Source organism: Nuphar pumila, chromosome 3, assembly GCF_984573655.1.
Source record: "Nuphar pumila chromosome 3, dmNupPumi1.hap1.1, whole genome shotgun sequence".
NCBI classification, from domain to species: domain Eukaryota; kingdom Viridiplantae; phylum Streptophyta; class Magnoliopsida; order Nymphaeales; family Nymphaeaceae; genus Nuphar; species Nuphar pumila.
The window spans coordinates 34,519,275-34,547,101 of record NC_143251.1 but is presented as its reverse complement, the minus strand read 5'-3'; the positions used below and the strand labels follow the sequence as shown (position 1 = coordinate 34,547,101).

Here is a 27,827-nt window from a genome sequence, read left to right as displayed (position 1 = left end):
GTTAATAGAAATGAGTTTGATACTCGTTTATAATAGAATAGATATGCGTTATTCATGTCATTCGGATGAGTAATTTAAGCATTTGATACTTCTATTTATAGTTTTCAACACGAGTTTATTGGTATTTGGTACATGTATGCCTCATTTGCGACCTGAGTACCGATGTAACTATGCATCATCCCTTCTCTTAAAATTTTCAATGAAAAAAATACAAAAAAATATTATTTTGTCAGGTAGGAAGCAAGTTTGGCTTGTGTGATCGTGGTAGCACCCCGGTATGGTTTTCTACGGTGGAGGTCCGAAGCGTTTACACTTTACACCCGTACCTACTGGAAAGAACGGGAAAAGGCAAACAAGGGGAGGTCGTGCGGTCCGTACGACTCGCCCTCTGAAGAGAGCGGCTTGGCAAGTTCTGGGCCTCTCCTTTTGCTGCGTTGCGTCCCCTTCTCACTTCTGATGCCTCGTCGTCACCCCTAAGAGAGAGAGAGAAAAGCAGCTGAAGTTTCTGGTTGTAGAGAGAGAGAGAGAGAGAGGTTTCTAGTTGGTGGGTGGCGGCCGGATCGGGAGAGTGATGCCCGTTCTTGCGGGAACAGCCGCTCGTAGTCGTCGGGTGAAGGAGGTGAAGCGTGGGAGTTGGGGGTGAAGTGGGTGTTTCTGTTTGCTCCCGTACTGATGTTCAGGAGCAGCAACAATATTGCCGCCAGGATTTTCCACCGCCAGATTGCCACCCCTTCGCCCGGCACCAGCGTACCCTCTCTCTCTCTCTCTCACTAATGGGTGTGCAATATATTAGCTTGAAAAGGATTCATAGAGCGCTTAGTATATAAATTGTGAAGATTGGTTTTTGGCATTGACTGTTCAGACTAGTGCTTCATCGCTATACGTGTATTTTCTTAGTATTTTTTTGTTTTCTTTTGCATTTGAGATTTACTGGGAGAATATGCGATAACTTGAAACCGAATGATAAAGTGTTTATTGTGAAGATTGGTTTTTGGTACGGAGACCAGTGATTGATTGCTCAATGTGTGTTTCTTAGCACTCTTCTTTTTCCTTTGCATTTCGTTTGTACTTGGGGAGGAATGACTTCTCTTGTTTTGTGTTTTGTGATGCTTTGATCTTTATCTGACTTTGTTTGGTGGACTAGCGTAGAAATTAAGACGTGTTGTGCGCGGCTATTTCTCTATCATTAAAGAGGGTAGCAATAGGTGGCTAGGTAAAAAACCAAAAAGTAGGTGGTTAGATGGTGTGGATGGCATGTTTTTGGTGGTCTCACTAGAATTATGTGATGGTGAGATTGAGTTTAGTCACTTGCAAACTGGGGTTTTTGATTGGATTTTGTTGTATGAGGTGACTGACGAGTAGTAGATTCCATGGTGACTATGGTTTTGGTAGTGACAATGTAGGGAAAAAAAGAGTTCAGTCTCATATGTGTAGGAAATTTTACAAATGTTGCCTATCCCAGCAGAGTTGAAGGTCACACATGGAAATTATTTTCTATTGGAAATTTTCTGAGCTTCCTTTGGATCTCTACCATGGTATACCATTCCCATCCACCTTTGCTATCAACAAGTACTTCTGTGTCATTTTTACTTGATTTGATTGGTTTGATGTTCCTCCTCCTCCTACTGCAAGTGGGAAGCTGCTTCACTAAATTAAATGATGATGTCAAGTGACTCATCTGTATTAATGAACATTCTTGTAATATTGGTATTAGTAGGAGATAGAAGTCGAGGAAATACTGGAAAAGACTAAATCCACTAAATGAAGTGAACATGTCAAGTGACTCATAAGAATCAATGGACATTGTTGTGATATTGGTTTTTCTGTTTCCTTATCAACATAAATGCAGAATTGGAAGCCCTGGTTGATCTTTTGTTCTTTCAGGGTTTAGTAATGGTAAATACCAAGTAGAAAGGATAAGTTGAGGAAAACCTCATGATCAATCATTTAAACATGAAGGGGGCATTGCCTAGTAGGTATAATATATGGATGCATCACTTTGGAGACAAAAGGTACAAAGAGACAAGCCCATTTATTCTAGGCAAGGTTGTAAGTATCATATCATTACCCGTATCGGTCGGGCCCAAATTAAGACCGTATCATATCGTATGGTAAAATATCATAAATTTTTAATAAAAAATTTTCAAGAAATAAAAAAAAGCAAAAAATCTAAAAAAATCATATCACATGAAACAATGATGAATTACACAAAATACAACCATAAAATCACATATGTAGCATTTATGTCTCTATGAGCTGCATAAGACATCATCAAACATCAATTATCTCACAAGAACAATGCAAAATATTAAATATCTTACAATTAAGAACATGCCACTATTAAGATAGTATATGTTCATACGGGTCTAGATCTGGACCCATATCTCTGTATATCCATCTCAGGTCTGGACTGAAGGATCACAGACCCGATCCAATATGTATTAAATATATATGAAGGAATGTAGGGCACGATTCTCTGATGAAGAAAAAGGTTACCCATTGCCGCCACTCTCTCCTCTCGTCTCCTCTCATCTTCTGTAGTACAGTCGACAAACCAAGGTGTGTGATTTCTCTAATGGTATCAGAGCCAGCTTGAGGTCCATCGATCAGGTCGGGTTTTCTCTCCTTTCTTCCTTTGATTCTAAACTAGTTTCTTCTCCCTTTATTTCCTGAAAATCGATTTGATCAAAATTTTTCTTTCTCGTTTGATCATCTTGTCTCTCCTCAGTGTCAATTTAAATCTGATCGTGTCAGATCATATTTCTCTTTCTGTTTAATCACCCTGTTTCTTCTATCATCTTCTCTCTTTTCCCTAACGTTGGATCTGATCATTCCAGATCAGATCTTATCGTTTCAAGACAGATCAATTTAGATCTGGTTAGGTTACGGCAAATCAAATTTTCTTTCATGTGTGTGACTCCCATTTTCACATCCCGATTTTCTAAGTCCCGACCATTCTTCTATTCGTTTCTTAAATTTCAGATCTGGTAATTTCACACCAGATTAGAACAAATCATTCTTCCAAAAAAAAAACTGTTTTCATGTGTGTGACTCCTAAAGTTCAAAGGTTTGTTTCTGTATCAACGAAATTTTAGATCAGATCCGAAATTGCTCAAATCAAGTTTTCGCAAATTATTTCTGACTGACTGCAATCAGACTGTCCGTGAAAAAAAAAGGTACCGGACAATTGTTGGTTTGCTGCACAGCTGAACAAAGGCTTCCCTGCTTATTATTGTTTCCTTGGATTCTTTTTATTGAGTCAATCCGTGTTTATCATTTCTTATGGATTCCCCTTCGCCCCCGTTCAGTTTTCTTGGTCAACTCATTTCTGAGAAATTGAATAACTCGAATTACTTGACCTGGAAAGAGGCAAATTTTGCCTTTTATTTGTAGTTTGGATCTCTTTGGATACCTCGATGGAATGAATCATGCACCACCAGAGTTTGTCCTGCAGGAAGAGCGAGACGATAAAGGGGAGGTTTCTAATAAACTAGTTCGCAATCTAGAGTTTGCAACATGAAAAAGAAAAGATCAGGCGGTTGTGACTTACATTACCTCTACACTCTCTCAAGAGTTATTAGTGGCCATTCCAGATGAATGTTCAAATAGAGAACTGTGGCAAATACTGGCATAGACCTATTCACAGATTTCAGAGGCTAGGATTCTGCATTTAAAGAGAGAGTTTCAGCTCTTGAAGAAAGAAAATTTATCGGTTACAGAATACATGAACAAAGTCAAGAGCATCACAGACCAATTAGCCATGGTGGGTTGTGTAATTCCTGACAAAGAGAAAGTTCAACAGGCGTTGGATGGTCTTGGATCTGACTATCACATGTTGGTCACCTCTCTTCTATGTCTTTCTTCGTTGCCTAACTTTGATGATATGCGCACGAAACTACTGCAGTATGAAGTCACTATTAGAGGTGATGAGTTGGCTCTAAATTCTAGCAATCATGAGGTTCTTGTCACAGGCATGGTGACAGGACGAGGACGTGGAGGTTTTGGAGGTGGACGTGGACAAGGAAGAGGAAATCAAGGAGGTCGTGGACTACTTCCCACGCCTAACGTGTCACCCAATTCATTCCCAGGGAATCAATCTTCTAAACATATACCAACATGTTTTCAGTGTAATAAAAAGGGGCACATTAAGACAAATTTCTGGCATAATCCGCAAAACAGAGGCAAATTTAATGGTGCTGGGCCTTCCATTAGAGGACAAGCAAGGGATGAAAAGGAGAATGTGAAGAATCTCTTAATTTCTGCTCTTTCCGAGTTGAGCTTTAAGCAATCTGAGCAGGGGACTTGGTACATTGACTCTAGAGCTGCTGACCATGTGACAGGTGATGTTGGTAAGATTTCACAACCTATCCCTTATCGTGGTAAATTTAGTATTAAAACTGGAGATGGTGTTCTCCACCCTATATCTCATGTTAGAAACATTTCTCTTCCACTTCCCAATTCTTCACTTCGTTTATTTGATGTTTATCACTCACCTAGCATTGTTAAAAATATTGTTTTTGTTTCTAAACTTATCGACGATACTAATTCTTCTGTCGAATTTACTCCTTTTGTATGTGTCAAGGAGCTTCTCACGACGAAGACGCTCGTTGAAGGAGAACGACATGGAAATATGTACGTCCTCAATGAGTCTCCTTCTGTTTGTGCTGCTCAAATAAATTCACAGTCAGTTCAGCCAGTGTCATTCAAAGATTGTTTTAGTCTGTCTCAGTGTAATAAGTCGGAAATCTGGCATCGTTGTTTGGGTCATTGTAATCGTTCATTCATTGAAAGACTTGTGTCTAGTGAACTTGTTCCACAATCTAGTTTGAGTATTGAGTATGATATTTCTCTTTGTTCTAGTTGCCATTTATGTAAGAGTCATATTCTTCCATTTCAATCAATAAATAAAAAAGCTTCTATACCTTTTGAAATTGTCTATTCTAATGTTTGGGGACCTGCCCCACAATCCTCTTTATCGGGCAACCGTTATTGTCACTTTTATCGATAGTTATTCTAGATACACTTAGATCTACTTTATGAAACACAAATCTGAAGTGTTCAAGCTTTTTTGCTCATTTTGTGCCCTAGTTTGTAATAAATTCTCATCTCAAATTCAACATTTCCAATGTGACGATGGGGGAGAATATCTATCAAGGGAATTTACTGAATTTCTCCAGGATAATGGAATAAGTCATCGAATATCTTGTCCTCACACACCGCAACAAAATGGTATGGCGGAAAGAAAACACCGATACATTGTAGAAAGTGCATTGAGCATGATACATGACACTCATGTTCCTTTAAGCTCGTGGACGGAAGCTTTTCATTCTGCCGTGTATGTCATAAATCGACTGCCAATGAAATTACTTGCAAATCAATCTCCTTATTTTACACTCTTTGGGATTCATTCTGAGACTGCGAGTGTTTGGATGCATATGTTATGTTCATATTGACTTTTCCCAACGTGACAAGTTCTAGAACAAGGCATGCAAGTGTAAGTTCATTGAATATGCTGATCAGTACAAAGGTTATCGTTGCTACGATCCCACTACTAATCACATCAAAGTTTTACGGAATGTTGTGTTTGATGAAAATCATACTGAGTGCTCAGAAAAGGTAGAAGAACGCAACGTGAATGATGAAGGTTATCAGTCGTGGCTCGCTGCTTAGGTGTTCGATCAAATGACTACTCACGATGCTTCTTCATGTCATACACTATCGGCTGAACATAATAAACCTGATGTGCACTTGCAAAGGGAAGAGTCGCCAAATACGCAGGACACTATGCCTAACATTTCAGATATTGCAAAGTTCCAAGGTGCTGTATATGTTCGGCGAAACAAAGACAAACTAGAAGGCCTGAGAGGATTCGTCATCCTATTTTAAAATGGGTTAGTTATAACAACTTCTCTACAGACTTACAACTGTTCATCTCCCAAATTAAAAAGCAGGATGAACCTATTAGTTTTTCACAAGCATCTATGTCACTCAAATGGGTTGAAGCCATGAATGAGGAAATGAAAGCCTTACATGAGTGTGTGACTTGGAAGATTGTTCCCAGACCATCAGACAAAAATGTTGTAGTGTCTAAATGGGTCTATAAAATAAAGTATAAACTTGATGGATCTATTGAACGCTATAAGGAGAGGTTGGTGGCAAAAGGTTTCACTCAAGAATATGAGCAAGATTACGATGAGACCTTTAGTCCTGTGGTTAAGATGGAAACTATTCGATTAATTTTGTCTTTGTTGGTTCAGTATGGATGGACTCTCAGTCAGCTTGATGTCAAAAATGCATTTTTGCATGGTAGTCTGAAAGAAGAGGTGTATATGGAGCAACCCTCTGGTTATGCAGAATACAATCCCAACACACATGTTTGCAAACTACGAAGAGCCATCTATAGGTTAAAGCAGACTTCTCATTCATGGTTTGACAGTTTTTTCCTTGAAGTACAACAATATGGTTTCATTTGTTCTCATCTCGATCATTCTTTGTTTATTTTTTGCGATAGTTAGGTACGTACCTTGATTCTTATATATGTGGATGATATTATTATTAATGGGAATTCAGATGAACACATAGAAGCTACCAAGGCCTTACTGAGTCGACTGTTCAAGATGAAAGATTTGGGAGTCTTGCGTTATTTCTTGGGAGTTGAAGTGGATAGACAAAATGAATCTCTTTCATTAATATACCTTGGATTTGTTGGAAAAGGCAGGCATGATAGATTGTAAACCACTATCCACTCCTAGTGTATTAAATCACAAGCTCAGCTCTCAGGATGGGGAATCATATAAAGACTACAGGCAATATCGTAGTCTCGTAGGTATGCTTCAATACCTCACCTTCACCAGACCAGACATCATGTATGCAGTGAATCAAGTGTCACAATTCATGCATGACCCACGAACAGAGCACATGAATGCTGTTAAGAGAATCCTTCGATATTTAAAAGGGACTCTTGGAGATGGTCTAGTTTACCATCAGTCCAAGTCCAAAGGGGAGCGACATGGATTAGATGTGTACATAGATGCAGATTGGGCTGGAGATCTAGATGACAGGCGATCGGTTTCTGGATATTGTGTTTTTCTTGATGGGAACTTGATAGCATGGAGTAGCAGAAAACAGCGTGCAGTTGCACGATCCAGTACAAAAGTTGAGTACCGATCTATGGCGGCTGCCACAACAGAGGCTACATGGCTGAGATGTCTTTTGACTGAGATCAGAGAATCTATTATGCCCACCAATCTCTTTTGTGATAATCAGAGTGCCATACAAATTGCCTTCAACCCCATTCATCACAGTCGTACCAAGCATATAGAGATTGATCAATACTTGATTCGGCAAAAAATCGAAGATAGAGAAGTTGAACCAGCCTATGTTCCCACGACTGAACTAGTGACAGATTTGTTTACTAAGGGGCTTACCAGAATTCACCTTTGGTTTTTGAAGAACAAGTTATCCATGGTACAAAACCATGCACAACTTAAAGGAGACTATTAAGATAGTATATGTTCATACGGGTCCAGATCTGGACCCGTATCTCTGTATATCCATCTTGGGTCTGGACTGAAGGATCACAGACCCGATCCAATATGTATTAAATATATATGAAGGAATGTAGGGCACGATTCTCTGATGAAGAAAAAGGTTATCCATTGCCGCCACTCTCTCCTCTTGTCTCCTCTCGCCTTCTGCAGTACAACCGACAAACCAAGGTGTATGATTTCTCTCAACCACAAGACTCGTACTTTCATATTACATAAACAAAAATATTATGACAATAGTTTGCGCTCGATTTTCAATTGGTTTTCACTCATTACTTGAGTGCCCTATTGCTATGTCAGATCATTTTATGCCATCTTTATTGTTGTGCAGAGTCTGATTTCTACCATAATATAAATCTTTAATTTTCGCAGATCCAACTTTACAATAAATTGGCGAGGGGTTGTAGGGGGGCAGCCTCCCCCGAGGCAAAACTTTTTTGGAGTAACTTTGTAATTTTACTCATAATAAAGTTTTTACCTTAACCCATTTTCTTGAGTGAAAAATTGTGAAAATACACTTTTTTTTTACCTTAACCCACTTTTTTTTGGGTAAAAAAATGGTAGAAATGCACTTCTAATCTAATGACCTCTAGACAAATTGAGAAGTCGTCCCTAAAAAAGTATTTAAAACCCAAAATAAAAAAGTAATTTTTGGCCTTTTTAAAGTGCACGAAAGGTGTATCGTATGCTATACCCTGTCTAGTATGTTACGACACGATACAAGGGTGTATCGTACGATACACCCGATACCAGTATGATACACATTCCTATCATGATACGAGTGTGTATTGTATCGCAAAACCCAAAAGTAACGATATGTAGCGTACCATATTGTACGATACTTACAACACTAGTTGTAGGGCGTGGTGATGCTTGTGTTTGGTTGGCATTCTACAGGGTGTATAAATACAAGTATAGTTGGTTAAAGGGTAACAAAGTAATAACAATTTGTAGACATAACTCCCAAACACTAGAAGCATTGAAATGTTAGTATGAGGCGTGATAAATAGTCTTAGACATAAAGCCATGAAAAGCACAAAACATTGAAAATTTTGTGTATGGTACAAGTTTCTCTTTTTATAGTGTATGAGTGGATAATAAATTACACAAAAGCTCAGACTACAGTTACTAGGAAATGAAATGGATACGAAAAGTGATGCGTGAATCGGAAGCGAGGAAGTGAGTGCTAAAAAATGGTATAAAGCAGGAAGCAATATACGATTATGAAGCGATTATACAAGTGCATGAAAAGCGAAAAGGAAACATATAGAAAGCAATATGAAGCACATGAAAAAACAATTAAAAAATCACATGAATACAAATATAAAACAATATAAAACCAACATGCAAGCTTGTTATAAAAAAATATAATTTTCTAATATGAAAAACATCATAAGTGAGGGGGAAGCGAGCGAGAGGGAAACATTAAGGGAACGAAAGGGAATCAATTTGGTAAATGAAAAGGAAGCGACCTTCCCACTAAGGGGAATCAAATTACCCATATTTCGGAAGTGGATTCCCCAAAGCTTCTCCGCCTTTCAGGGAAGCGAGGAATTTCTTGCTTCCAAAGCAAGAAGGAAGCGAGCTTCCTCATGTAGCTAGAAATTTCCAGTTATGCTCAGACCATCCAGTTCTAGAGCGTGAAGGATTCTTAAATTGAAAATATTGCAATGAAAATCTGAATATTGAGTGTAGAAGCAACAATAGCTGGTAATTGGATATGGGTTACTGATATGATAGGGATTCCTACTTGCATAAAAATTGCTGAAGGGTGGTTTTGCTTGCCATGGGAAGTAGGGTCTCTCCATGGAAATGCACTCGCTACGAGGTGTTTATGTGGGCCTGACTATGTCAAAGCAAATATTGGGATCTCCTTCCTTGCAGAAATAGAACCCTGATTTCAACGGGGACTCCCTTTCCATGGTAGTGTTTCTCGTGGGTTTGGGGTTTTTTTATTTGCTTTCCAAGCTATGTCACACGGACTCTTCTAACAGGGCACCACACCCGCACTCAAGCGGGTGCGCCACTTGGACACAACTTCCTTTATGTTAGGTGAAGTCAACCACACTGAGGTCCATTTCTATCCAAAAGTAGATTCAGTTAACCCTAATCAAGTCCATTTTTATCTATATATATCCTCCCTGCACCCCCGCACCCAAGTTTTTTTAAAGTGCTGCATTGCCGCATCGCATCCGCATCCGCACCCGTACCCGCATCTGCACTCGCACCTATGTGACATAGTTTCCAAGGATGAAGGCTTCACAGCATGTGATGCCACAGAGCATTCATTTGTGGTACACAAACATACCCAAAATTTATTTTGGACTTCTGATCATGCACAAAACTAAGGGAATAGGCGTACGAGATTTAGATATGGTGGTTTCTACTGCATGGTAGAATATTCAATAAGAAAGGAAGAAAACTATTATTTATTGAATTTGGTATTACATTTTCCTGATTTGTAGGGATAAATCAGAGGTTTTCTATATTATCTGGTTTGGAAATAATAGGATAGGATAACATGCCAATTTATGCTAACCCTTTTGCTTTTCTTCTTCTTTTTCCTTTTGTATTTGATTTTCTTGGCTCCCTATTAGTTCCTCTCTAGTTGATGTCTTTCTTTTGGAAAAATGAAATTTCCACTGTACACATGTTTTGTGAAATAGAAAGTTCAAAGAAGCACTGGAAGATAACAAAATGATTGCATACTTCTGGATAGACATTTTAACAAAATGATTGCAAGATAACAAGTTCAGCATACACATTTAAACATGAAAAGTACCTAATAATCTAATACATGTTTTCTACTGAGTAAACTATGATTTACTCATCTGTAGATTCAGATTAAGCAAAAAACTTCTGCAACTATGATTTTTGCAGGTCCTAACAGAAATGGGTTTTGATGAACACATTCCTCATATATGTATATATCTCTCAAACCTACACTCATCTTTTTCAAAAATTCCCGTGTCATACCCTTCGTACCTGTGTCATAACTCATACCTGTACCGTATACCTATGTGATGTAGGTTGCCACTGTGTGTGTGTGCATGGTGCGTATCTTTTGCTTCATGAGCTATTGAACAATGGAAATAGTATCCCAGCTCAAGCTTCTTGCAGTGCTTCCTGCTTCACTTTGGAACATAACAAATTTGTGATTGTAAAATCACTAAACAATTCTATTGCCAAAATATGCAGTTGGTGTTTTTTTTTCCTTTGACTCCAAAACTTAGAAATAAAAAACTGGAAATATGCAAATAGAGAAGCATTTTGTTGCTGTTTGCTTATTGCACACTCATATCTGAATCTTGAAGTTTAATCTCTAGCTTAACATTGTGTTGATGTTACCTCCTGCATTATTGACTTAACATTTGTGAACCATTTCAAAGTATGTTGAAAAATTCTAAAAGCTTGTGCCATTGAAATATATATCATTCATCTATCTTCACTTGCATGGGTTTCCTTTGTACATGACGAAAATTGGTCGATGGTGAGAATTCTTAGTGGAAGGAATTTATGCCTTCTGTTCTTCTTTGTCTCATAGGTCCACTGTGCCAGGCAATTTTATGAAAATTTGGTACCAAGTTTTACCATTTATGAGGTTGACTGTCCGGACATTTGTTTTCGTAAGTTCACCGATGATGGCTTATACCTGATAAGCTTCAGCAGGAATCAGCAAGACCTGATTGTTTATAGACCAACATGGCCATCATTTTCTTGCAAGGAAGAGGACTGTTATTCACATGATCTGCCTCCAAAAGCTAAGAAATTTGAGAGTTTTTTCACACAACTCTACAGTTTACAAATTGCTTCCAGCAATGAGCATATCTGCAAAGACTTTTTTCTCTACGTGGAGAGTAATCAATTTGGTTTATTTGCAACTTCAACTGCTCAAAACCATAATGCACCTGTTACTGAAGGAGCAATTAGTGGCATCCCGACAATTGGGAAGATAACATTTTACCTTGTGAGGTTTGTTTTGGAGTAGCATTCTCCTTGTTGTGCGGGATCCTAGCCACATATTTACTTTGTTAGTGTTGTTTCTTATGAACTTTTCAGCTTCTAGATATTTGAATTGTACTCTTCAGCAGATTGCTGTGATTCCTGGTTCTTACTATTTTTTGGCATGCTTGAATCTATTTCGTGTCACTTACAATCTTTCTTTTATGGCATCAGATTGGAGGATGGAGTCATACTGGATGAGAGGGTTTTCCATAATGATTTTGTGAACTTGAGTCACAGCAATGGGGTTTTTCTCTATGATGATTTGTTATCTATAGTTTCAATCCGTTACCAGACGATACACATTCTTCAGATTAGGGACTGTGGAAACCTTGTGGATGTGCGAGCTATTGGGTCATTTTGTCGAGAAGATGATGAACTTTTCCTCAGCTCTCATGCTCAGGCAAGTAAAGATTGGTATCCTTGTTGATGCCGTTCTAATTGATTATTTGGTATCCTTAGTTAACAATATACTTGTTGATTTAACATCATAATCACCTTAAGTTTTAATCTCTTCAAATTTAGTTTGGTGTTATTTTCTTTATATGAAAAATGGAGATGAATTTGGGGAATGCATGGCTGTCTGATTCATGCCTATCTCTTGATCTAGAGTTCCAGTAGCTGAACTAAAAGTTTCTAGTAAATTCAGAATAAACTTCAAACTTATAAGTTCCCAGCCACTATTTTTGAAATGCGTAAGTTTTATGAAGAACTTTTTTAGTGACAATTCTAGATAATAGCACCAAATTGACCGTAGATAAAACAATGTGTTTTTCCCTCTAATACAAGTGCATATTTCATAGAATGTGATTGTTTTCTTGATGTTCACTTCTTTTTTTGCTGAGTCAAATGTTTTCTGATTTCGTTTAGTGAATTAAAAGAGTTAGGGTTTATAATATATATCATTAAAGCTTCATTTACCTAAGATGGGAACATGAATTTGGATCTAGCCTTTTGTTTGAAGTGGTGCCAATATCCATCTTTAGTCTAATCATATGGTGAACATAAACATTGTTATGATATGCATATCTTTCAACATGTCCATCCAAATTCTATTTTATTGGTTATACTAACTCTCTGGTGCAAGGTTGTACATATCTTATCGTAACCTGGTATCGGTTAGATTCAAAATAAAATACGTATCATATCGTAAAAAATCATAAATTTTTAATAAAAAAATTCCAAAATAATCAGGAAAAATTAGCAAAAGAAATCTAAAAAAAACAATAACACATGAAACAATGATAAATTGTACAAAATACAACCATAAAATCATAGTATGACAATAGTTGCACTCGTTTTTCAATCGGTTTTCACTAATTACTCGAGCGCCCCATTGCAATGTTGGATCAGACCCTTGGGTTTAGTTCAAAAACCCAAATCCAAACAGTCCAAAGGATCCAATCCTGACCCCTTATAAACATCTCAATACAGGTTCAGAAGAATCGCACAAACATCAGTCAATAAACCTACATGCAACAACAGTTCACACTATTAAAATTTAACTAGCAAAGATCAGTTTAAACCATTACAATTTCCGAAACGCAACCACCGTCCAAGGCATTTAAAACTTCTGCACGCCTAAACAGTTCGTGCTATACAAAAAAAATAGGTCATGCTATATATATATATAATTGATCATGCTATATATAAAAAAAGATCCCACACATACATACGATTCATTCAACCCCTTTTATTCTTAATTCATAACCATGCATGGCCCACATGATTCACTTAATACACAAATTTTAACAGACCATTAAGTCCAAAAGGAGACTCATATGTCTATGAAATCAGATTTATGAAAAACATTTTCTGAACAGGCTATCTCACAGATCCATTCATGTTATAACAAAAACAAATCGGAATAGTTGAGCAACCTAGCCTGCTATCCTAAAACGTTCCTTCTCAAACAGATTTTTGGTTTTAAAATCTGCTCTTAAACCCATGAGATGTTCGACCCATGCTAGATTCCTCGCCTATCGGACCAAGGGAGAGAGACCTGTACCTTAGCGATTTGTGAAGAAGAAGAGGAAGAAGACGACAATGGTGAAGAGGCAAGCAGGCTGCAGCCTTTTCTCCCTCTCTATCGCAGCCCTTCCTCTCTCTCTCTCTCTATACAACCCTGTCTCTTTCTCTTTCCAACGCTGCCCCCTTCTCTTTCTCTCTTTCTAATGCTGCTCCCCTCTCTCAAAATCGTGATTTGAGAGGGAGAGGGTCACACCCTTTTATAAAATAGAATCCCTCCTCTAAGGAGGAGACATTCTCTAATTTCTGGAATAGAAGGAATTCTATTTCTTTAAGGAAATAAAAGTTCCTTCCTATCTAAATTCTAAAGTATATATGTATATAATATATATATATATATATAACTTTATTAGTATAGTTATTATTATAATTATTATCTTTAAAACTTATTTATCGTAACATAGATGGATCATGGATCTCGGCCAACGAGTCCAAGATCCATATCGGGATCCAAAGTTGTGTCAGCCCCTATTATGAATATATTATATATTATATTAATCCAAACAGCGAAAATATTATTATTTTAGGTAAAAATTACATTTATAAAATTAAAACCTATGATTTTTTTATGAGATATTACACACTATGTCACTGTACTTATATTCCAGTTTAGTGTTTGTGTTGAAATATCTGCCAGTTTAGGAGAAGCAGATGAAAGGACACGGGTTGCATAGCTTCCACCAGAGGTTTTATCTGCAGAGCTATTGCCAAATGCCATTTTTATTCCAAGATGAAATGGCTGATGAAGGTCCATTAATTTAACCTTAGGATAAAGGAGTTGGATGTTTAGAGTTTAGAGTTAGATTTAGGAAATTAGATTGCTAGAATGTTTCGGTAAGTTGTGGTTGGTTGAGATCTTCTGTTGTTTGAAAGTCTGGCTTGTAAAAGTTTAAGTTTAAATCTTAAGACTTAAACTCTTTGATTGTTTGAAAATCTTAGTTTACTTTATTTGTTTGATCCTTAGAATATTGAATAATTTGTTTTTTTTTTCTTATTAGTCTTTTATGTCACTAAATAACATTATTTTGGTTGTTGGGTGTTCGATGTCTAATGTGGTTGGTTATTGTTTGTTATGTGATATTTTGGCTTTATTTTTTAGATAGTAGCATTACTTTTTGCACTATAAAATTATTGATTTTTTTTTTAAGTTTTAAGTATAAATTAATGATTTTTGCTCTACATTACGATTTAAAAAATTTATAATATGAGTTATGAGACATTTTACAACATTGCATGTGATAATTTTTTTCCCAAATCAGTAAAAGTATTATATATTAAAATGTTTTCTATGAAATGAAATTTTGAGTTAGAGAGGAGGAAGGACCCGAGTGAGGCAGCAATATCAGACTTTTTCACTAACATGAGAACAATTTAAATGTAGTACAACCATTCTATAAAGGTCAAAGACTATAATGACAAGTGCACAAAGACTCCAATGTGCTAGTTTAGGTTCCTCAATACATGAGTAACGTAAATGTGCTTGCACACATGTATGTTTGTTGTGCGAAGATGGCATGACATGCAAAGCACCACAAAAGAAAAGTCACGTAGATGTGAAGGATCCACCTTTGGAAGTTGAAGAGTTCAATTGTGAATTATACTCATGAAAGAGAGTGATGAAGCCGGCCTTAATTTTCCTCTAGCCTAAGGAAGCAGAAGATACATGCATCTTTGTCTCGCTCATTTGGTGACATTGTTTCCTATAAATTCTTACCAAAATATTGTGGGGCCATTTTGCCAATTTTCAGTTTTTCTGCATGGCATTTATAAGTCTAAGTGGTTTTGTGGCAGTGTCATAGGGATACTCCAATTCACTCTCATGTGGAAAGCTCCACAGAAATGGCTCTTCTCATGCTCTTGTGACCGCAGCTACTTTGCTTGCCTTTGTAGAGCGTCATGCAGTTAACTTGACATATTCCAGAATTTGTATACTCTGTCTAATTGTTTTACATATCAATGTCACTTCACTTTATACCATGTTACTGTATGTTTCTGGTGCTTTATCTGTTGCTTAATAATTTTCTTGTTTCTGAAGCATTATTAAGATTTAACCATCAGGAAGACTTCATTGCCTAATGAATATATTGGACTTTTGCATTTGAATTGTAAGTAATGTGATAGTTGTGTGAATTTCTTTTTAGGGTTTGGCTGCATTTGATAAAGGTAAACAGGAAGAGGGCTCTAATATTCAAAACGAAAATGGCTTGCAACATCTTCAGTCAGCACAAGGGGGTGCTTTCTTGAGTGGTATCAAACAGCGCTTGCTTTCTTTTATTTTTCGCGGAATATGGAATGAAGAAACAGATCATACTCTGGTTGGTTGTTGATTCTTTATCTGTTGTGCAATTTAGTTTTGCATTCTGATAACAAGGTGGAAATGTAATTTAGAAGCATTCTGGATAAAACTTGGATTGTCTTTGTGAGTTATAGTATCTTTTCATTACCATCAAATGGAGCATTTGGTCAAAATGATTTATTATTGTATGAAGAATTTTGAGCACTGAATGCTTGTTTATGCAAGTATTTCTGAGAATTTGATTTGGTTCATTGTTATAAAGAACTGGAGATCATTCATGTATATATTTTTCATCTCAGTACTACAAAACCTTGCAATGCCTATAGCAGTATATGAATAGGCCTTTCATAAGAATGTATAATGATATAATGTCTAGTTGCATGAAATTTATTACTTGAGTAAGAAACAAACTGTGGTTGTCAGATAATCAGCATGACTTGGGGCCATGATGCATAATATGGGTGAAATCTTGTAAACACTGTTCATGAAAATCGTGGGTAACTGCAAACTTTCCTTTCAATTCTTCTTTATGAAAATCAAGGGGTTATATATCATGCCTAACCCTCTTTATCATGCGTGACAGAGTGCATATAAGTTGATTTATTATCTTGTTAGGAAATCAATCCACAGCTTGTTAAGAATAATTTTGATTTGGTAATTTCCAAAATAAACCTTGTACAATAAATGCTAAAATACATACATCATTATGTAACAAGTCACTGGATTGTCCTAAGAGCATTAGAATTGTTGTTATGCAACAAGATGGTGGATTTGAAGATGTCACTAGCAGGATTAGTGCTGGTTGGATCAAGTGGAAGCAAGCTAGTGGCATGTTATGTAATAAAAGAGAGTCTCTGTGATGGAAAGTGAAAGAATTGGAAACACGCAAACTCACGCAATCACATAGACAATATACACATTTTAATATGTTAGGCAATGGATAGACAATAAAAAATTCAATTAGCAAAAGGTTATGGTGCACATACATAATACATTACTCATCTGAGATTCATGGGCACTGGATCCTTGCACATTTCATTGTCTAGGAGGCATCTATTGTTCATAAAACAATCATAAATAGTCACATTTAACATAAACATAATAATCATAAACCAACTGATACATTAAAATTGCATGCATAATGATCTGAGATATAACTTGGAAATAATGCACTATCTTACATTATATAAAACAATTATAAATAGTGATAAAGATAAACGTTATGACTAAATTAGACCTCCTACCTCTATTATATTTGTTTTCTTCTGTAAATGACTGGGTTAGTGCGACAGTTGTGTCGTGAATAGATATTTCAGGCATGTCTGTCCTAACCCACAGGACATCGACATCATCGTCAATATTTTCTAAAATTTGAATGTTGTATGGTTCATTTTCAATATAATTGTCACTAGTATCACCATATATGTTGTCATCTTCATCAGCTTGTTGTCTAGTCATCTAAAAAAAATCTCTAGGCTTTATCCTAATAACAATTTGCCAGTCTGCCTAAGATGCAAATACGAAAGGTTCATCTTCCATGCATCTATATTTAGAATTCACAAGTGTGAAACCAAAATCATCTTGTTTAATGCCCTTGACACGTTGACTGAAGACATCGAACCATTCACATTTGAATAAAATAAACCTTAAGTCTACATGATATTCTATTTCGATGATGTCTAAAATGGTTTTATAATAAGTAACATCACCAACTATAGGACTTCTATCATGGGCACTTGAATAACTAAATGTTTGGCAGTAACAACACTATTTTGAGTTTTTATTCCTTCTTCTCTTTGTTTTGTACGAAACCTAAACCCATTTATCAAAAAAGATTTATATCTTCTTGCATCATTATGAGGATACTGAGAAAGCCATATAAGCTTATCGGTAGGGGTGGCAATCTTGTTGGGTTGGCGGGTCAGCATACCTCAACCCGAACCCGACCCGTTTATTAAACGGGTCGGTTGTGGCAAACACGAACCCGGCTCGTTTAATAAACGGGTAACCCGACACGACCCGCCAACCCATTTAATAAATGGGTTGGGTCGGGTAAACGGGTTCTCAGGTTCGCGGGTCAGGTTGGCGGGTCGGGTTGACGGGTCGGTTTGGCGGGTCGACGGGTTGGCGGGTTGACGAGTCGGGTTGGCGGGTTGGCAGACGGGTTGGCGGGTTGACCCGCCCGCCTAACCCGTTTATTAAACGGGTCAGCCGGGTTGGCGGGTTGGCATACCCCCAACCCGAACCCGACCCGTTTAATAAATGGGTTAGGCGGGTCGACCCATTTATTAAACGGGTTGGCTTAAGCCCAATCCGAACCCGCCTAAGAGGCGGGTTGGCGGGTCGTGTCAGGTTTTGCCACCCCTACTTATCGGTAATCTCTTCACTTCCACTGCCTTCATGTAGTTGACAAATCTATTACAAAAAAAGTACATCTAATGAAGTCTAAAGTCCAGCTCAACGTGTGGACCTGCCTAGCGATCCAACTTAACGTGAGGGGCAGTCTGACGAGGATTCAGTTTAACTAGGTCTGGATCCGGGTCTTCTTTCACATTTATCTGATCTATCTTCACATGCCCCCCCTCAAGCAAATCTCTTCAAGGTTAAGCTTGTCTCAAAAATATTGAATTTTTGGTCTAGGTAAGGCTTTGGTAAGGATATCTTCAATTTGGTTTTTGGATCGGACGAACTGGACTTCCAAGTCGCCACAAGCAACCTTCTCTCAGACAAAGTGAGAGTCGATCTCAATGTGTTTCGTTCTGGCATGAAACACTTGATTCACAACCAAGTACGTTGCTCCTAAATTGTCGCACTACAACACCAAAGCTTGAGATAAATTGAACCCCAAATCCTTTAAGATCTGTTTGAGCCACATTAATTCTAAGTTTGTCCCAGCAACAACAACCTTGTATTCGGCTTCTGTACTAGACCGATCAACAATATGTTGTTTAGATGACCTCCACGAGAGTAAATTGGTTCCCAGAAACATTAGGTAACCACTGGTGGACTTATGATCATCTAGGCATCTAGCCCAATCTGCATGAGAGAATCCAACAAGCTTGTGGTCGTTCATTGGTCTAATATGGAGCCCATAGTTGAGAGTCCCTTTGAGGTACCTTAGGATCCACTTTACATGGGCCCAATGGTCCTCCGTGGGCTCATGCATGAACTGACATGCTTTGTTAACAACAAAGGCAATATCTGGGCATGTAAACGTGGCATACTGGAGTGTTCCCACAATACTTCTGAATTGAGTAGGATTCTCCAATAATTCCCCCATGAAATTTGAAAGGTTTTCTCTAAATGTTTCCAAAATTTACAAGTTGAAAATTTTGGGGCGTTACAAGACCTTTGCCCTAGTAGCTCGTGTCGACACGCGTTGACACTCGAACACACCATTTTATCCTCTGTATATACAAGTTTGTATTTAATTTATAATTATATTTTCAATTTATAACTTTATATTTTCAGTATATAATATATATTTTATATATAGCATATATATTTTGATTATATTCAATTTATTTTGAATTTATTTTATATTTATGTGATATTTAATATATTATATATATAGTCGTGTTACCCACATTTTTTTGGAATTACCATGTCATACTCATACCCGTACCCGTACCCGTACTCGTACCCGTACCCGCACCCGCACCCAGGTGACATAGATGACCACTGTTAGGACCCTAGTTGTAGCATCCATTAGGAATTGACTTATATACGAGTTAGATGCTAAGAATGCCTTTTTAAATGGTAATTTGAATGAAGAAGTCTACATGGATTCTCCCCCGGTCTAACTATTGAGAAATGTATGGTTCTCCGCCTTTGTAAAACTTTATATGAGTTTAAACTTTAAACAAACCTCTAAAGCATGGTATGATCGGTTCAGTAGAACTATATTAGATCTTGGTTATAAATCATGTTATACTAATACTGCTCATTTTGTAAGATCTACAGGTTCCACGCTTGTTATTCTACTCTTATATGTTGATGATATGATTATTACTGGGAGTGATAAAAACAGAGTTAATAAATTAAATTTATGCTTAAGAAAATTTTTGATATACCTGACATTGGTTTTTTAAGATATTTCTTAGGTATTGAAGTATCTTATTCACCAAGAGGATACATCTTATCTTAGATGAAGTTTTCAGCTAATATTGTTGCTCATTCAGTAATCACAGATGAAAGGCATGCTAACACTCCAAAAGTGATCAATGCTAAAATGAGAGTTGAAGATGGAGTTTTGTTGGATGACCCAATATCTTATGGACAACTTATTGGATCACTAACGTATTTGTCTATCACTAGACTGGATATTGCGCATGCAGTTCATATTGCAAGTCAATTTGAGCATGCACCAACTTCAGTCCACGAGTGATTTGTTGAGAATAGCCCGATGCATTAAAAATACTATATCTAAAGGGTTTTTCTTATCTTCTTCCTCATCATTAAATCTTATTTCATATACTAACTCTTATTGGGGAGGACATCCTAATAACCGACACTCAACTACGGTTTTTTGTGTGTTAGGTGATTCTCTTATATCTTAGAAATATAAAAAACAATAGAAGGTGTTGCCTTCCATGAAAGTCGAATACAATATAATAACTACAACAACAATCAAGGTCGTGTGGCTAAGGTCATTGCTTAAAGATATGGGAGTTGATGTCTCAGAATCGTCAAAACTATGTTGTGATAGCAAAAGTGCCATATATATTACCAACAATCATACATTTTATGAATACACGAAGCACATCGAGATGGATTATCATTACGTTCGAGAAGAACACCTGAAGGAGACTATTGATTTACCATATGCACTGTCTGAATTTCAGATCGCAAATTTCTTTACTAAAGCACTTTCTTTATCGTGATTCCTTTTTCTCCTTAGCAAACTTTCAGTGATCTCACCGCACGTTTGAGAGAGAGTGTTAAAATATGATTATATATATATATATATCAGGGGTATTTTGGTATTTTTTCTGTTGTAATAGGGACAGCTTAGTAGGGGTCATTTTGTATTTTTTTCTTTTTTTGTTTACTTTTATTATTTTAGTCAATATGACTCTTGTGGCAGTCCAACTAGTCGTTGGACTACAGTCAGTCATAAATATTACTGATGGAGGCAGCCCAATGACTAAATATTTTAGCTCTATAAGTAGAATCATTCTCCATATTGTAATTTATGCTTTTCAAAACATATTTGTGATCCAATACAATTTATACTTTTTAGCTCTTTTGTGATTTGTATTTGGTGTTTGTCTCTATTGTGAGATTGTATTTAATCTATTAGTGTTTTTTGTGTATTTATGTTCTCTTGTAGCCGTTGGTGGCAATTGATTGAGTTTGTTATTACTTCATTTTATCTTCTTCGTTTAGATGTTCTTGAGATACACAAAAGAGGGAATAAATTTAATGTAAAAATTTGTATCATCTACAAGTTTGAAAACAAACAAATTATTCTTGATATTAGGAGCACGAAGAACATTAGACAACTCAATGAAATTGGAACTGGTCAATGGAATTTAAACTTTTTCAGTGTGAGTGATGGGATGGTGATTATTATTTCCAGTAACAATATTACTTCTACCAGAGTAAGGAACTAACTTAGAAAACTCACTTGCGTCGCCAATAATAACATGGCTGGTTGCACCCAAGTCAATGTACCAAACCCCTTGGCCTTTCTGCCTAAAACTTAATCCTGCCAACATCGCCAACAATAACGCCTCGTTCGGTCTACTCTAAGATCCGTTGTTCTTGTAATGATCCCAACTGACCCTTGAAAATGAGTGAAAATGTTTTTTTTTAAAACAATTGCAGAAAACCTCCCAAAGACCTCAGGTATATCATAGATTTAATATAACCATTCCATGCATAGAGCCAATTAAAATAATGAATTGAACTTTATTAATTAAATCAATAAGTTAAAAGTCCAAAATAAAAATTGACTCAATCACATCTCGCACAAAAGTCAGAACCCAAGCACCAAGTCATAAGCATCGAGTCCTCCAACCAACCAGTCTTACACATCACTGAGCTCTTTTGCCTGAAAAATAGTTTTAGAAAATGGGTAAGAATTGAAGTCCTCGTACGAATTCCTCTAAAAATCCAACAGTAAAGAAAACAACATAAATTTAAGAGGAAATCACAAGCAATAAATTACAAAAAATAGCTTATCATTCAAATATTCAACAAATCATGCCAAATCAAATATTCAGAACTGCATGAAACTAATGTTAAACAGTAATGGATGCATGATTTAATGCACATGTAAGAATAACTTCTTAAGTTATTTATCAGAGTTGCTTTTGCATGCATGTTCTTATTAAATGCACAAATTTAATTTTCACTTTTCCTTAAACCCGTGGATACTCCAAACAGACAAAATTACCGAGATTTAAGGTAGTTTTCAGTTATACCTTAACACACAATTTGTATGTTATTTACTGAGTTTCACACTTGTTCCTCGACCCATATCAAGAATCCTTGGTATACCAATTACTACAGCTGAGTCAACAACACCACCTCCAGACAAAGTTTCTGAAAGCTCCCTAAAACCGTAACCAGGAACGTGAACCTCACATCGGGTTCTGAGAACACATTACACACGAAGTTTTATTATCCTCATGGTTCCCCACGACCATTATCCAAGATTTTCACACTATACAAGGGACATCATAGAAGAGCATAATTACACTATTTTGGTCTTTCTTAACATTTAAATCAATTTCAAGTTCTTTACATAAGAACCGTTTTGCAAATTCACATGCAATAACAATTTCGAGCCCTGACCTTCACAATTTATCAATATAATTAATTTTAGAAAACCAATAATTTCTATAAATTATTTTGCAATGCATAAACAATTCAGTAACACATTAACAACACCTACTCCTGGCTTACGTATGCCCACAGTGGTTCACACATAACCATTAACATAGTCTCAAAAAGTGATTCATGCCATTACAAAATTTCAGTAAACATAAAACGCATATGGTTTCACAATTTATGTTCACAATGCATATTCATACAAAAAAAATGCGCATTTAGCCAAGCACAAACACATGCATATAGAAAGCTTGCAGACCACACTATTCATGATCAAATTTATGCATATGATTAGCAATCATGTAAACAATCGACACAAGATCGGGTTTATGCATATGATCAACAGCCATGCAAACATCCATTTATAATCATATTCATGTGTATGATAGTAAACTGCAGATTTATGTATATAATCAGCTAACTGCAATATATATTCTGGTCAGATTCATGTACATGATCAGCTGATTGCAATATATATACATTCTGGTTGGATTCATGCATATGATCAGCTGATTGCAATATATATACATTCTAGTCAGATTCATGTTAATGATCAGCTTATTGTAGAAAATACATAACTGCAATCAGATTCATGTACATGATAGCTGACTGCAGAAATACATATATGCAATCAGATTCATGTACATGATTTAGCTGACTGCAGAAAATAAACATATGCATGCTCATATTTCAATCACGTGGTGGACTATCTGAAAATGAACACATGCATGCTCAGGTTCATTCGCATGATCAGCTAGCTGGAATTAACATACGCATTATCAGATTTGAACACATGTATCGGTAAACTGACTTATATATATCAGATTTATAAACATGAATTGACCGACATATATATCAGATTCATAACATTAATCAGTTGATATATATATTAGATTCATAGCATGAATCGGCTGATATATATATCAGATTCGTAATATGAATCAACTGATATATATATCAGATTAATAGCATAAATCGGCTAACATATATATCAGATTCAAACATGAATCAACTGATATATATATACCAGATTCATAAGCATGTATTGACAGACACACACACACACACACACACACACACACACACATATATATATATATATATATCAGATTCATAGCATGAATCTGCCGATATATATATCATATTCGTAACACAAGAATTGGCGGACTAATAAATAAGCATATAAATCAAGTTTCATACATGGTCGGCAGACTGAAAGGTACATGGATTTCTGATCAGATTCATGAAATCGACAATCTGAAAATATATTTTATTTTTGATTAGATTCATGAAATCAACAATCTGAAAATAAATTTTATTTTTGATCAAATTCATGAAATTGGCAAATCTGAAATATATATATATATATATTTGTGATCAGATTTTCCTTTTTTCTCTCTAAACCTATGCTCGAATTGATTTACACCAACTCTTTTTCCATTCAGATTTAGAGAAAAACCCATTCCTTGATTCGATCTTACGAAAAGCTAAAGAAAGGAGAAAAAATCGTTGGATGCTTATTCTCTTTTTCTCTCTTTTTTCTTTTTTCTCTTTTCTTTTCTTTCCCTATCTCATGATTTTCCCTCTTCTTCCTTTTTCTTTCCCTCTCTCTCTCTAGAAATCGAGTTCTAGAGAGAGAGAGAGAGGGGTTTCAACATCTTTTTATAATTTCAATAAGATTTTCAGAGTGGGGTGACACCCCCTTCTAGTCCTTTAGGGGTAGAGTTCTACCCCTGGTAGAACTCTTCTTCTAACAAATCCTATCCTTCTAGATTTTTTTCTAATATATTTTATATTTTATTTTATATGCTTTTTTCTTATGGAATATTCTAGGTGGGACGCCCCCTTCTAAACATCCATATGGGGTAGAGTTCTACCCCTGGTAGAATTATACCTCATCCTTAGTCTTTAAAATAAAATGTTTGTTTTTAAATCTTTAAATTCATTTTAGTTTTAGAATGACATGGATGGATTATGGATCCATATTGGATTCATGATTCAAATCCATATCCATATCCAAACCAATTGGATCTCAACCGGGATTGGATCCTAGTCGATATGGATCTTGGATTGGGTCCAGATCCATATTAACATGGGTCCATTGGAGCGAGTCTAGTTCGATCCAAATAATAAAAAAGACTAAAAAATAGAAGCTGGTCATTTTAGAAAAATGTATTTTTTGAACCAACGGTTATCTAATCTCGAGAAAACATATCTCCCATGAGATCTAACCAACCGTTATCCGATTTTGAGAAAACAGATCTCCTATGAGATCTACGTTCCAAAACGGATCTAACTATGGTTTTTGCTCAATTTCGCTTTCGAATTTCGCTTGAATTTAACCTGAATTAATTTGAATTTCGCTCAAATTTAAAGGTTAAAAACAATTAATTTCACATATTTTTCTTAACATTTTCAGATCTTATCAATGGGCTCTGGACCAAGTCCAAACCATGGTTGCCAGTTGAGGAAGCGGGAGCGGGAAGCGATACGGGAAGCGGGAGCGGGAAGCGAGGCATTTTCAAAATTTTAGGAAGCGGGGAAGCGTGGGACCACTTAGGAGCGATTCGGGAAGCGTCTCGGAAACGACCTAGGAAGCGTCTCGGAAGCGACCTAGGAAGCGTCTCGGAAGCGAGGGGGAAGCGAAAAAATAAAAATAAAAAATACAAAAAAATTTGAAAAAAACAGGGGAAGCGTGGGGGAAGCGAGGGGGAAGCGTGATGGGAAGCGCGCTTCAGCGCGCTTCCCATTAAAGGGAAGCACGTCCCCCATTAAAGGGAAGCGCGCTTCCCAAAAAAGGGAGACGCTTCCCCCCACGCTTCGGAAGCGCGACGTTTCGCGCTTCCGAAGCGCGCTTCGGGGAAGCGCGCTTCCCCTTTTAGCTAGGCGGTTCCGGTAACCCTGGTCCAAACCCATGTTGACGTCATCTCATATTTGAATATTTTCACGATTTTACCAAATTAAATATAGATATTAAATTTAAAAATTATATTTTTTTGGCTTAAAAATCATGAAAAAATTATGAGATATTACAGTTCTGCCCTTTATTGTGACTTTGATTGCGTTCTTGCCCTTTTTTCTGTGCTTACTGATTGTACCTAGGATCATCTTTGAACCAAGAGTTGGCTCTCACATGCTCTGATTTCTTGCATATATAACAAGTAGGGGTGCTTCTATTAGAATTCACATTTGTAGAAGCAGGCATGTTAGGAGTGGGCAGGTCATGTCCACTCTAATTGCCATGTCCACGGCCACGGCCACGGCCTCCTCGGTACCCTCCTTGTCCGCAACTTGAAGTGGTACCGGTAACTAGCACTTCATTAGAATTTGTATTTTGGCTTCTCAAAATCCTCAGGCACTCCCTTTGTTGACATCTCATAATGGAGCAATATAGACGTCAGTTTTGGAAGATACTACAATGTGGTGGCGATCACATAAAATTCGGGACCCAATCCCGACAATGCTTGTTGAACCTTATTCTTAGCTTGCACTTTATATCCAACCAATGCTAGCTGATGGTTGATGTTCTTGATTTTGTTGAAATATTCCGGGATCGACATAGATGGATCCTTTCTTAGAAGTTGAAATTCCCTCTTCAAATACATCACCTTGGCTTTTGAAATCTGGGAGTAGGTCTGTACAAGTGTAGTCCATAAATTCAACGTTGTGCAGACATCAGGAATCCCAATCAATATCTCTTGAGAAAAGATAGAAGTAATATATGCTATCAACACTTGATCTCACTTCATCCAACTAACAAATTCAGGGTTTTGAATAATTTTTGTAGACAATACAACCCCTTTATCATCTTTCTCTTCCTAATAAAGTCTGCGGAATGGATACCGATCTACGAAGATCTTGGCTGTTGATGAAAGGAGTAATCTACCTCTTCCAATTAAGAAAGTTGGAATTATTCAGCTTTTCAGAAACAAGTTGGTTCAATATGTTTGATGAAATGACAGATTGGGAAGAATTTGGATCCATTGGAAGATAAAGGAAGCTGTTAAGGTAGAAAACTACATGAATGAAAGTTTGAGCAACAATCATGGGTAGAATTCAAAAAACACGAGCACAAAACTAAACTAAACATAACCCCCTAAATTCCAAATCTCAAGAGTAAAGCAAAATAAATGGATATATAAAAAATTGATTGACAACCTGATCTGCATCTTTTTTTTTGCAGATCCTTCATGACTTCAACAAAAGAGAACAACAACTCGATCTTTGGTCCGATGACCTAAAAACAATCCAGAAGCAAACTAGATGCCCGATAAAGAAAAGGTATACCCGTGAACAATGTAACCAATCAATCTGTGTGACGAGATAAGACAAAAAAATCTATGTTTATCAACAAGAGACGAAAGTTGAATAAGAGAAAGATATTTAGGGGGAAACTCAAAGAAAAATACCCAAAATATGTAGGACGACTTGAAGAAGACAAGATAAGAAACAATTTTAAGAAAGAAACAATAGTGAATGATTGGGAATCTTAATATCAGCATACACGAGAGGGTAAGAAGCAAAGAAACAAGATAAGAGGAGGAGAGTATCTGAAATAGGAATGAGAGAATAGAAATATTAACTGGATCTAAAATATAAGGAAATAAATTGATCCAAATATAAGAAAATAACTTGATCCAAGTTATTTCCTTATATTTTTCCAAGAATACCTATTATTTTCTTATGCTTATTATTTTTCATATTTTTAAATTTTTTAAAACTCAGTTTTTCCCAATATTTTCCTGAAATTTTACAACTTTTGAAAATCTCTTCGAGAAATACCCTTGCCGATAAAATACCTTGAACGATATAGGTGACTGATCTATTGAAGTAACACTGAATGAAACAAAGTATAGTGTCAAGGTCAAGCACAAAAGCTGAATATTGAGCCATGGCATCAGTAGTAATGGAGGTCACTTGGACATGACATTTCCTCACCTCTCTACATCAACTTATTGAGAAATCTTTATTACAATGTGAAATTGTAGTGCTATTTTTATTTCATTGAATACAATGCAGCGTAATAAAATGAAGCATGTTTAGATAAACAAGCATTTAGTTTGAAAAAAAGACAAGAAATTAAAGATGTGCATTTATGATCATTAGTACAGGGCTTC

General features: G+C 36.5%; 1 protein-coding gene across 2 annotated transcripts in view; it reads left to right on the top strand.

The window, feature by feature from the left end:
* Positions 1 to 474: 474 nt before the first annotated feature.
* Positions 475 to 27,827, top strand: part of DET1 (light-mediated development protein 1 / deetiolated1 (DET1)) — a 44,573-nt gene continuing 17,220 nt past the window's right edge. Inside the window, exons 1-4 of one of the 2 annotated variants that reach the window (XM_089999268.1) lie at positions 475 to 747; positions 11,092 to 11,519; positions 11,724 to 11,952; positions 15,719 to 15,892. In XM_089999268.1, the coding sequence (XP_089855394.1) occupies positions 673 to 747; positions 11,092 to 11,519; positions 11,724 to 11,952; positions 15,719 to 15,892 (906 nt within the window). In that variant the 5' untranslated portion in view covers positions 475 to 672. The remainder of the gene's footprint in view (positions 748 to 11,091; positions 11,520 to 11,723; positions 11,953 to 15,718; positions 15,893 to 27,827) is intronic. The other variant, XM_089999269.1, reaches the window with a different exon arrangement.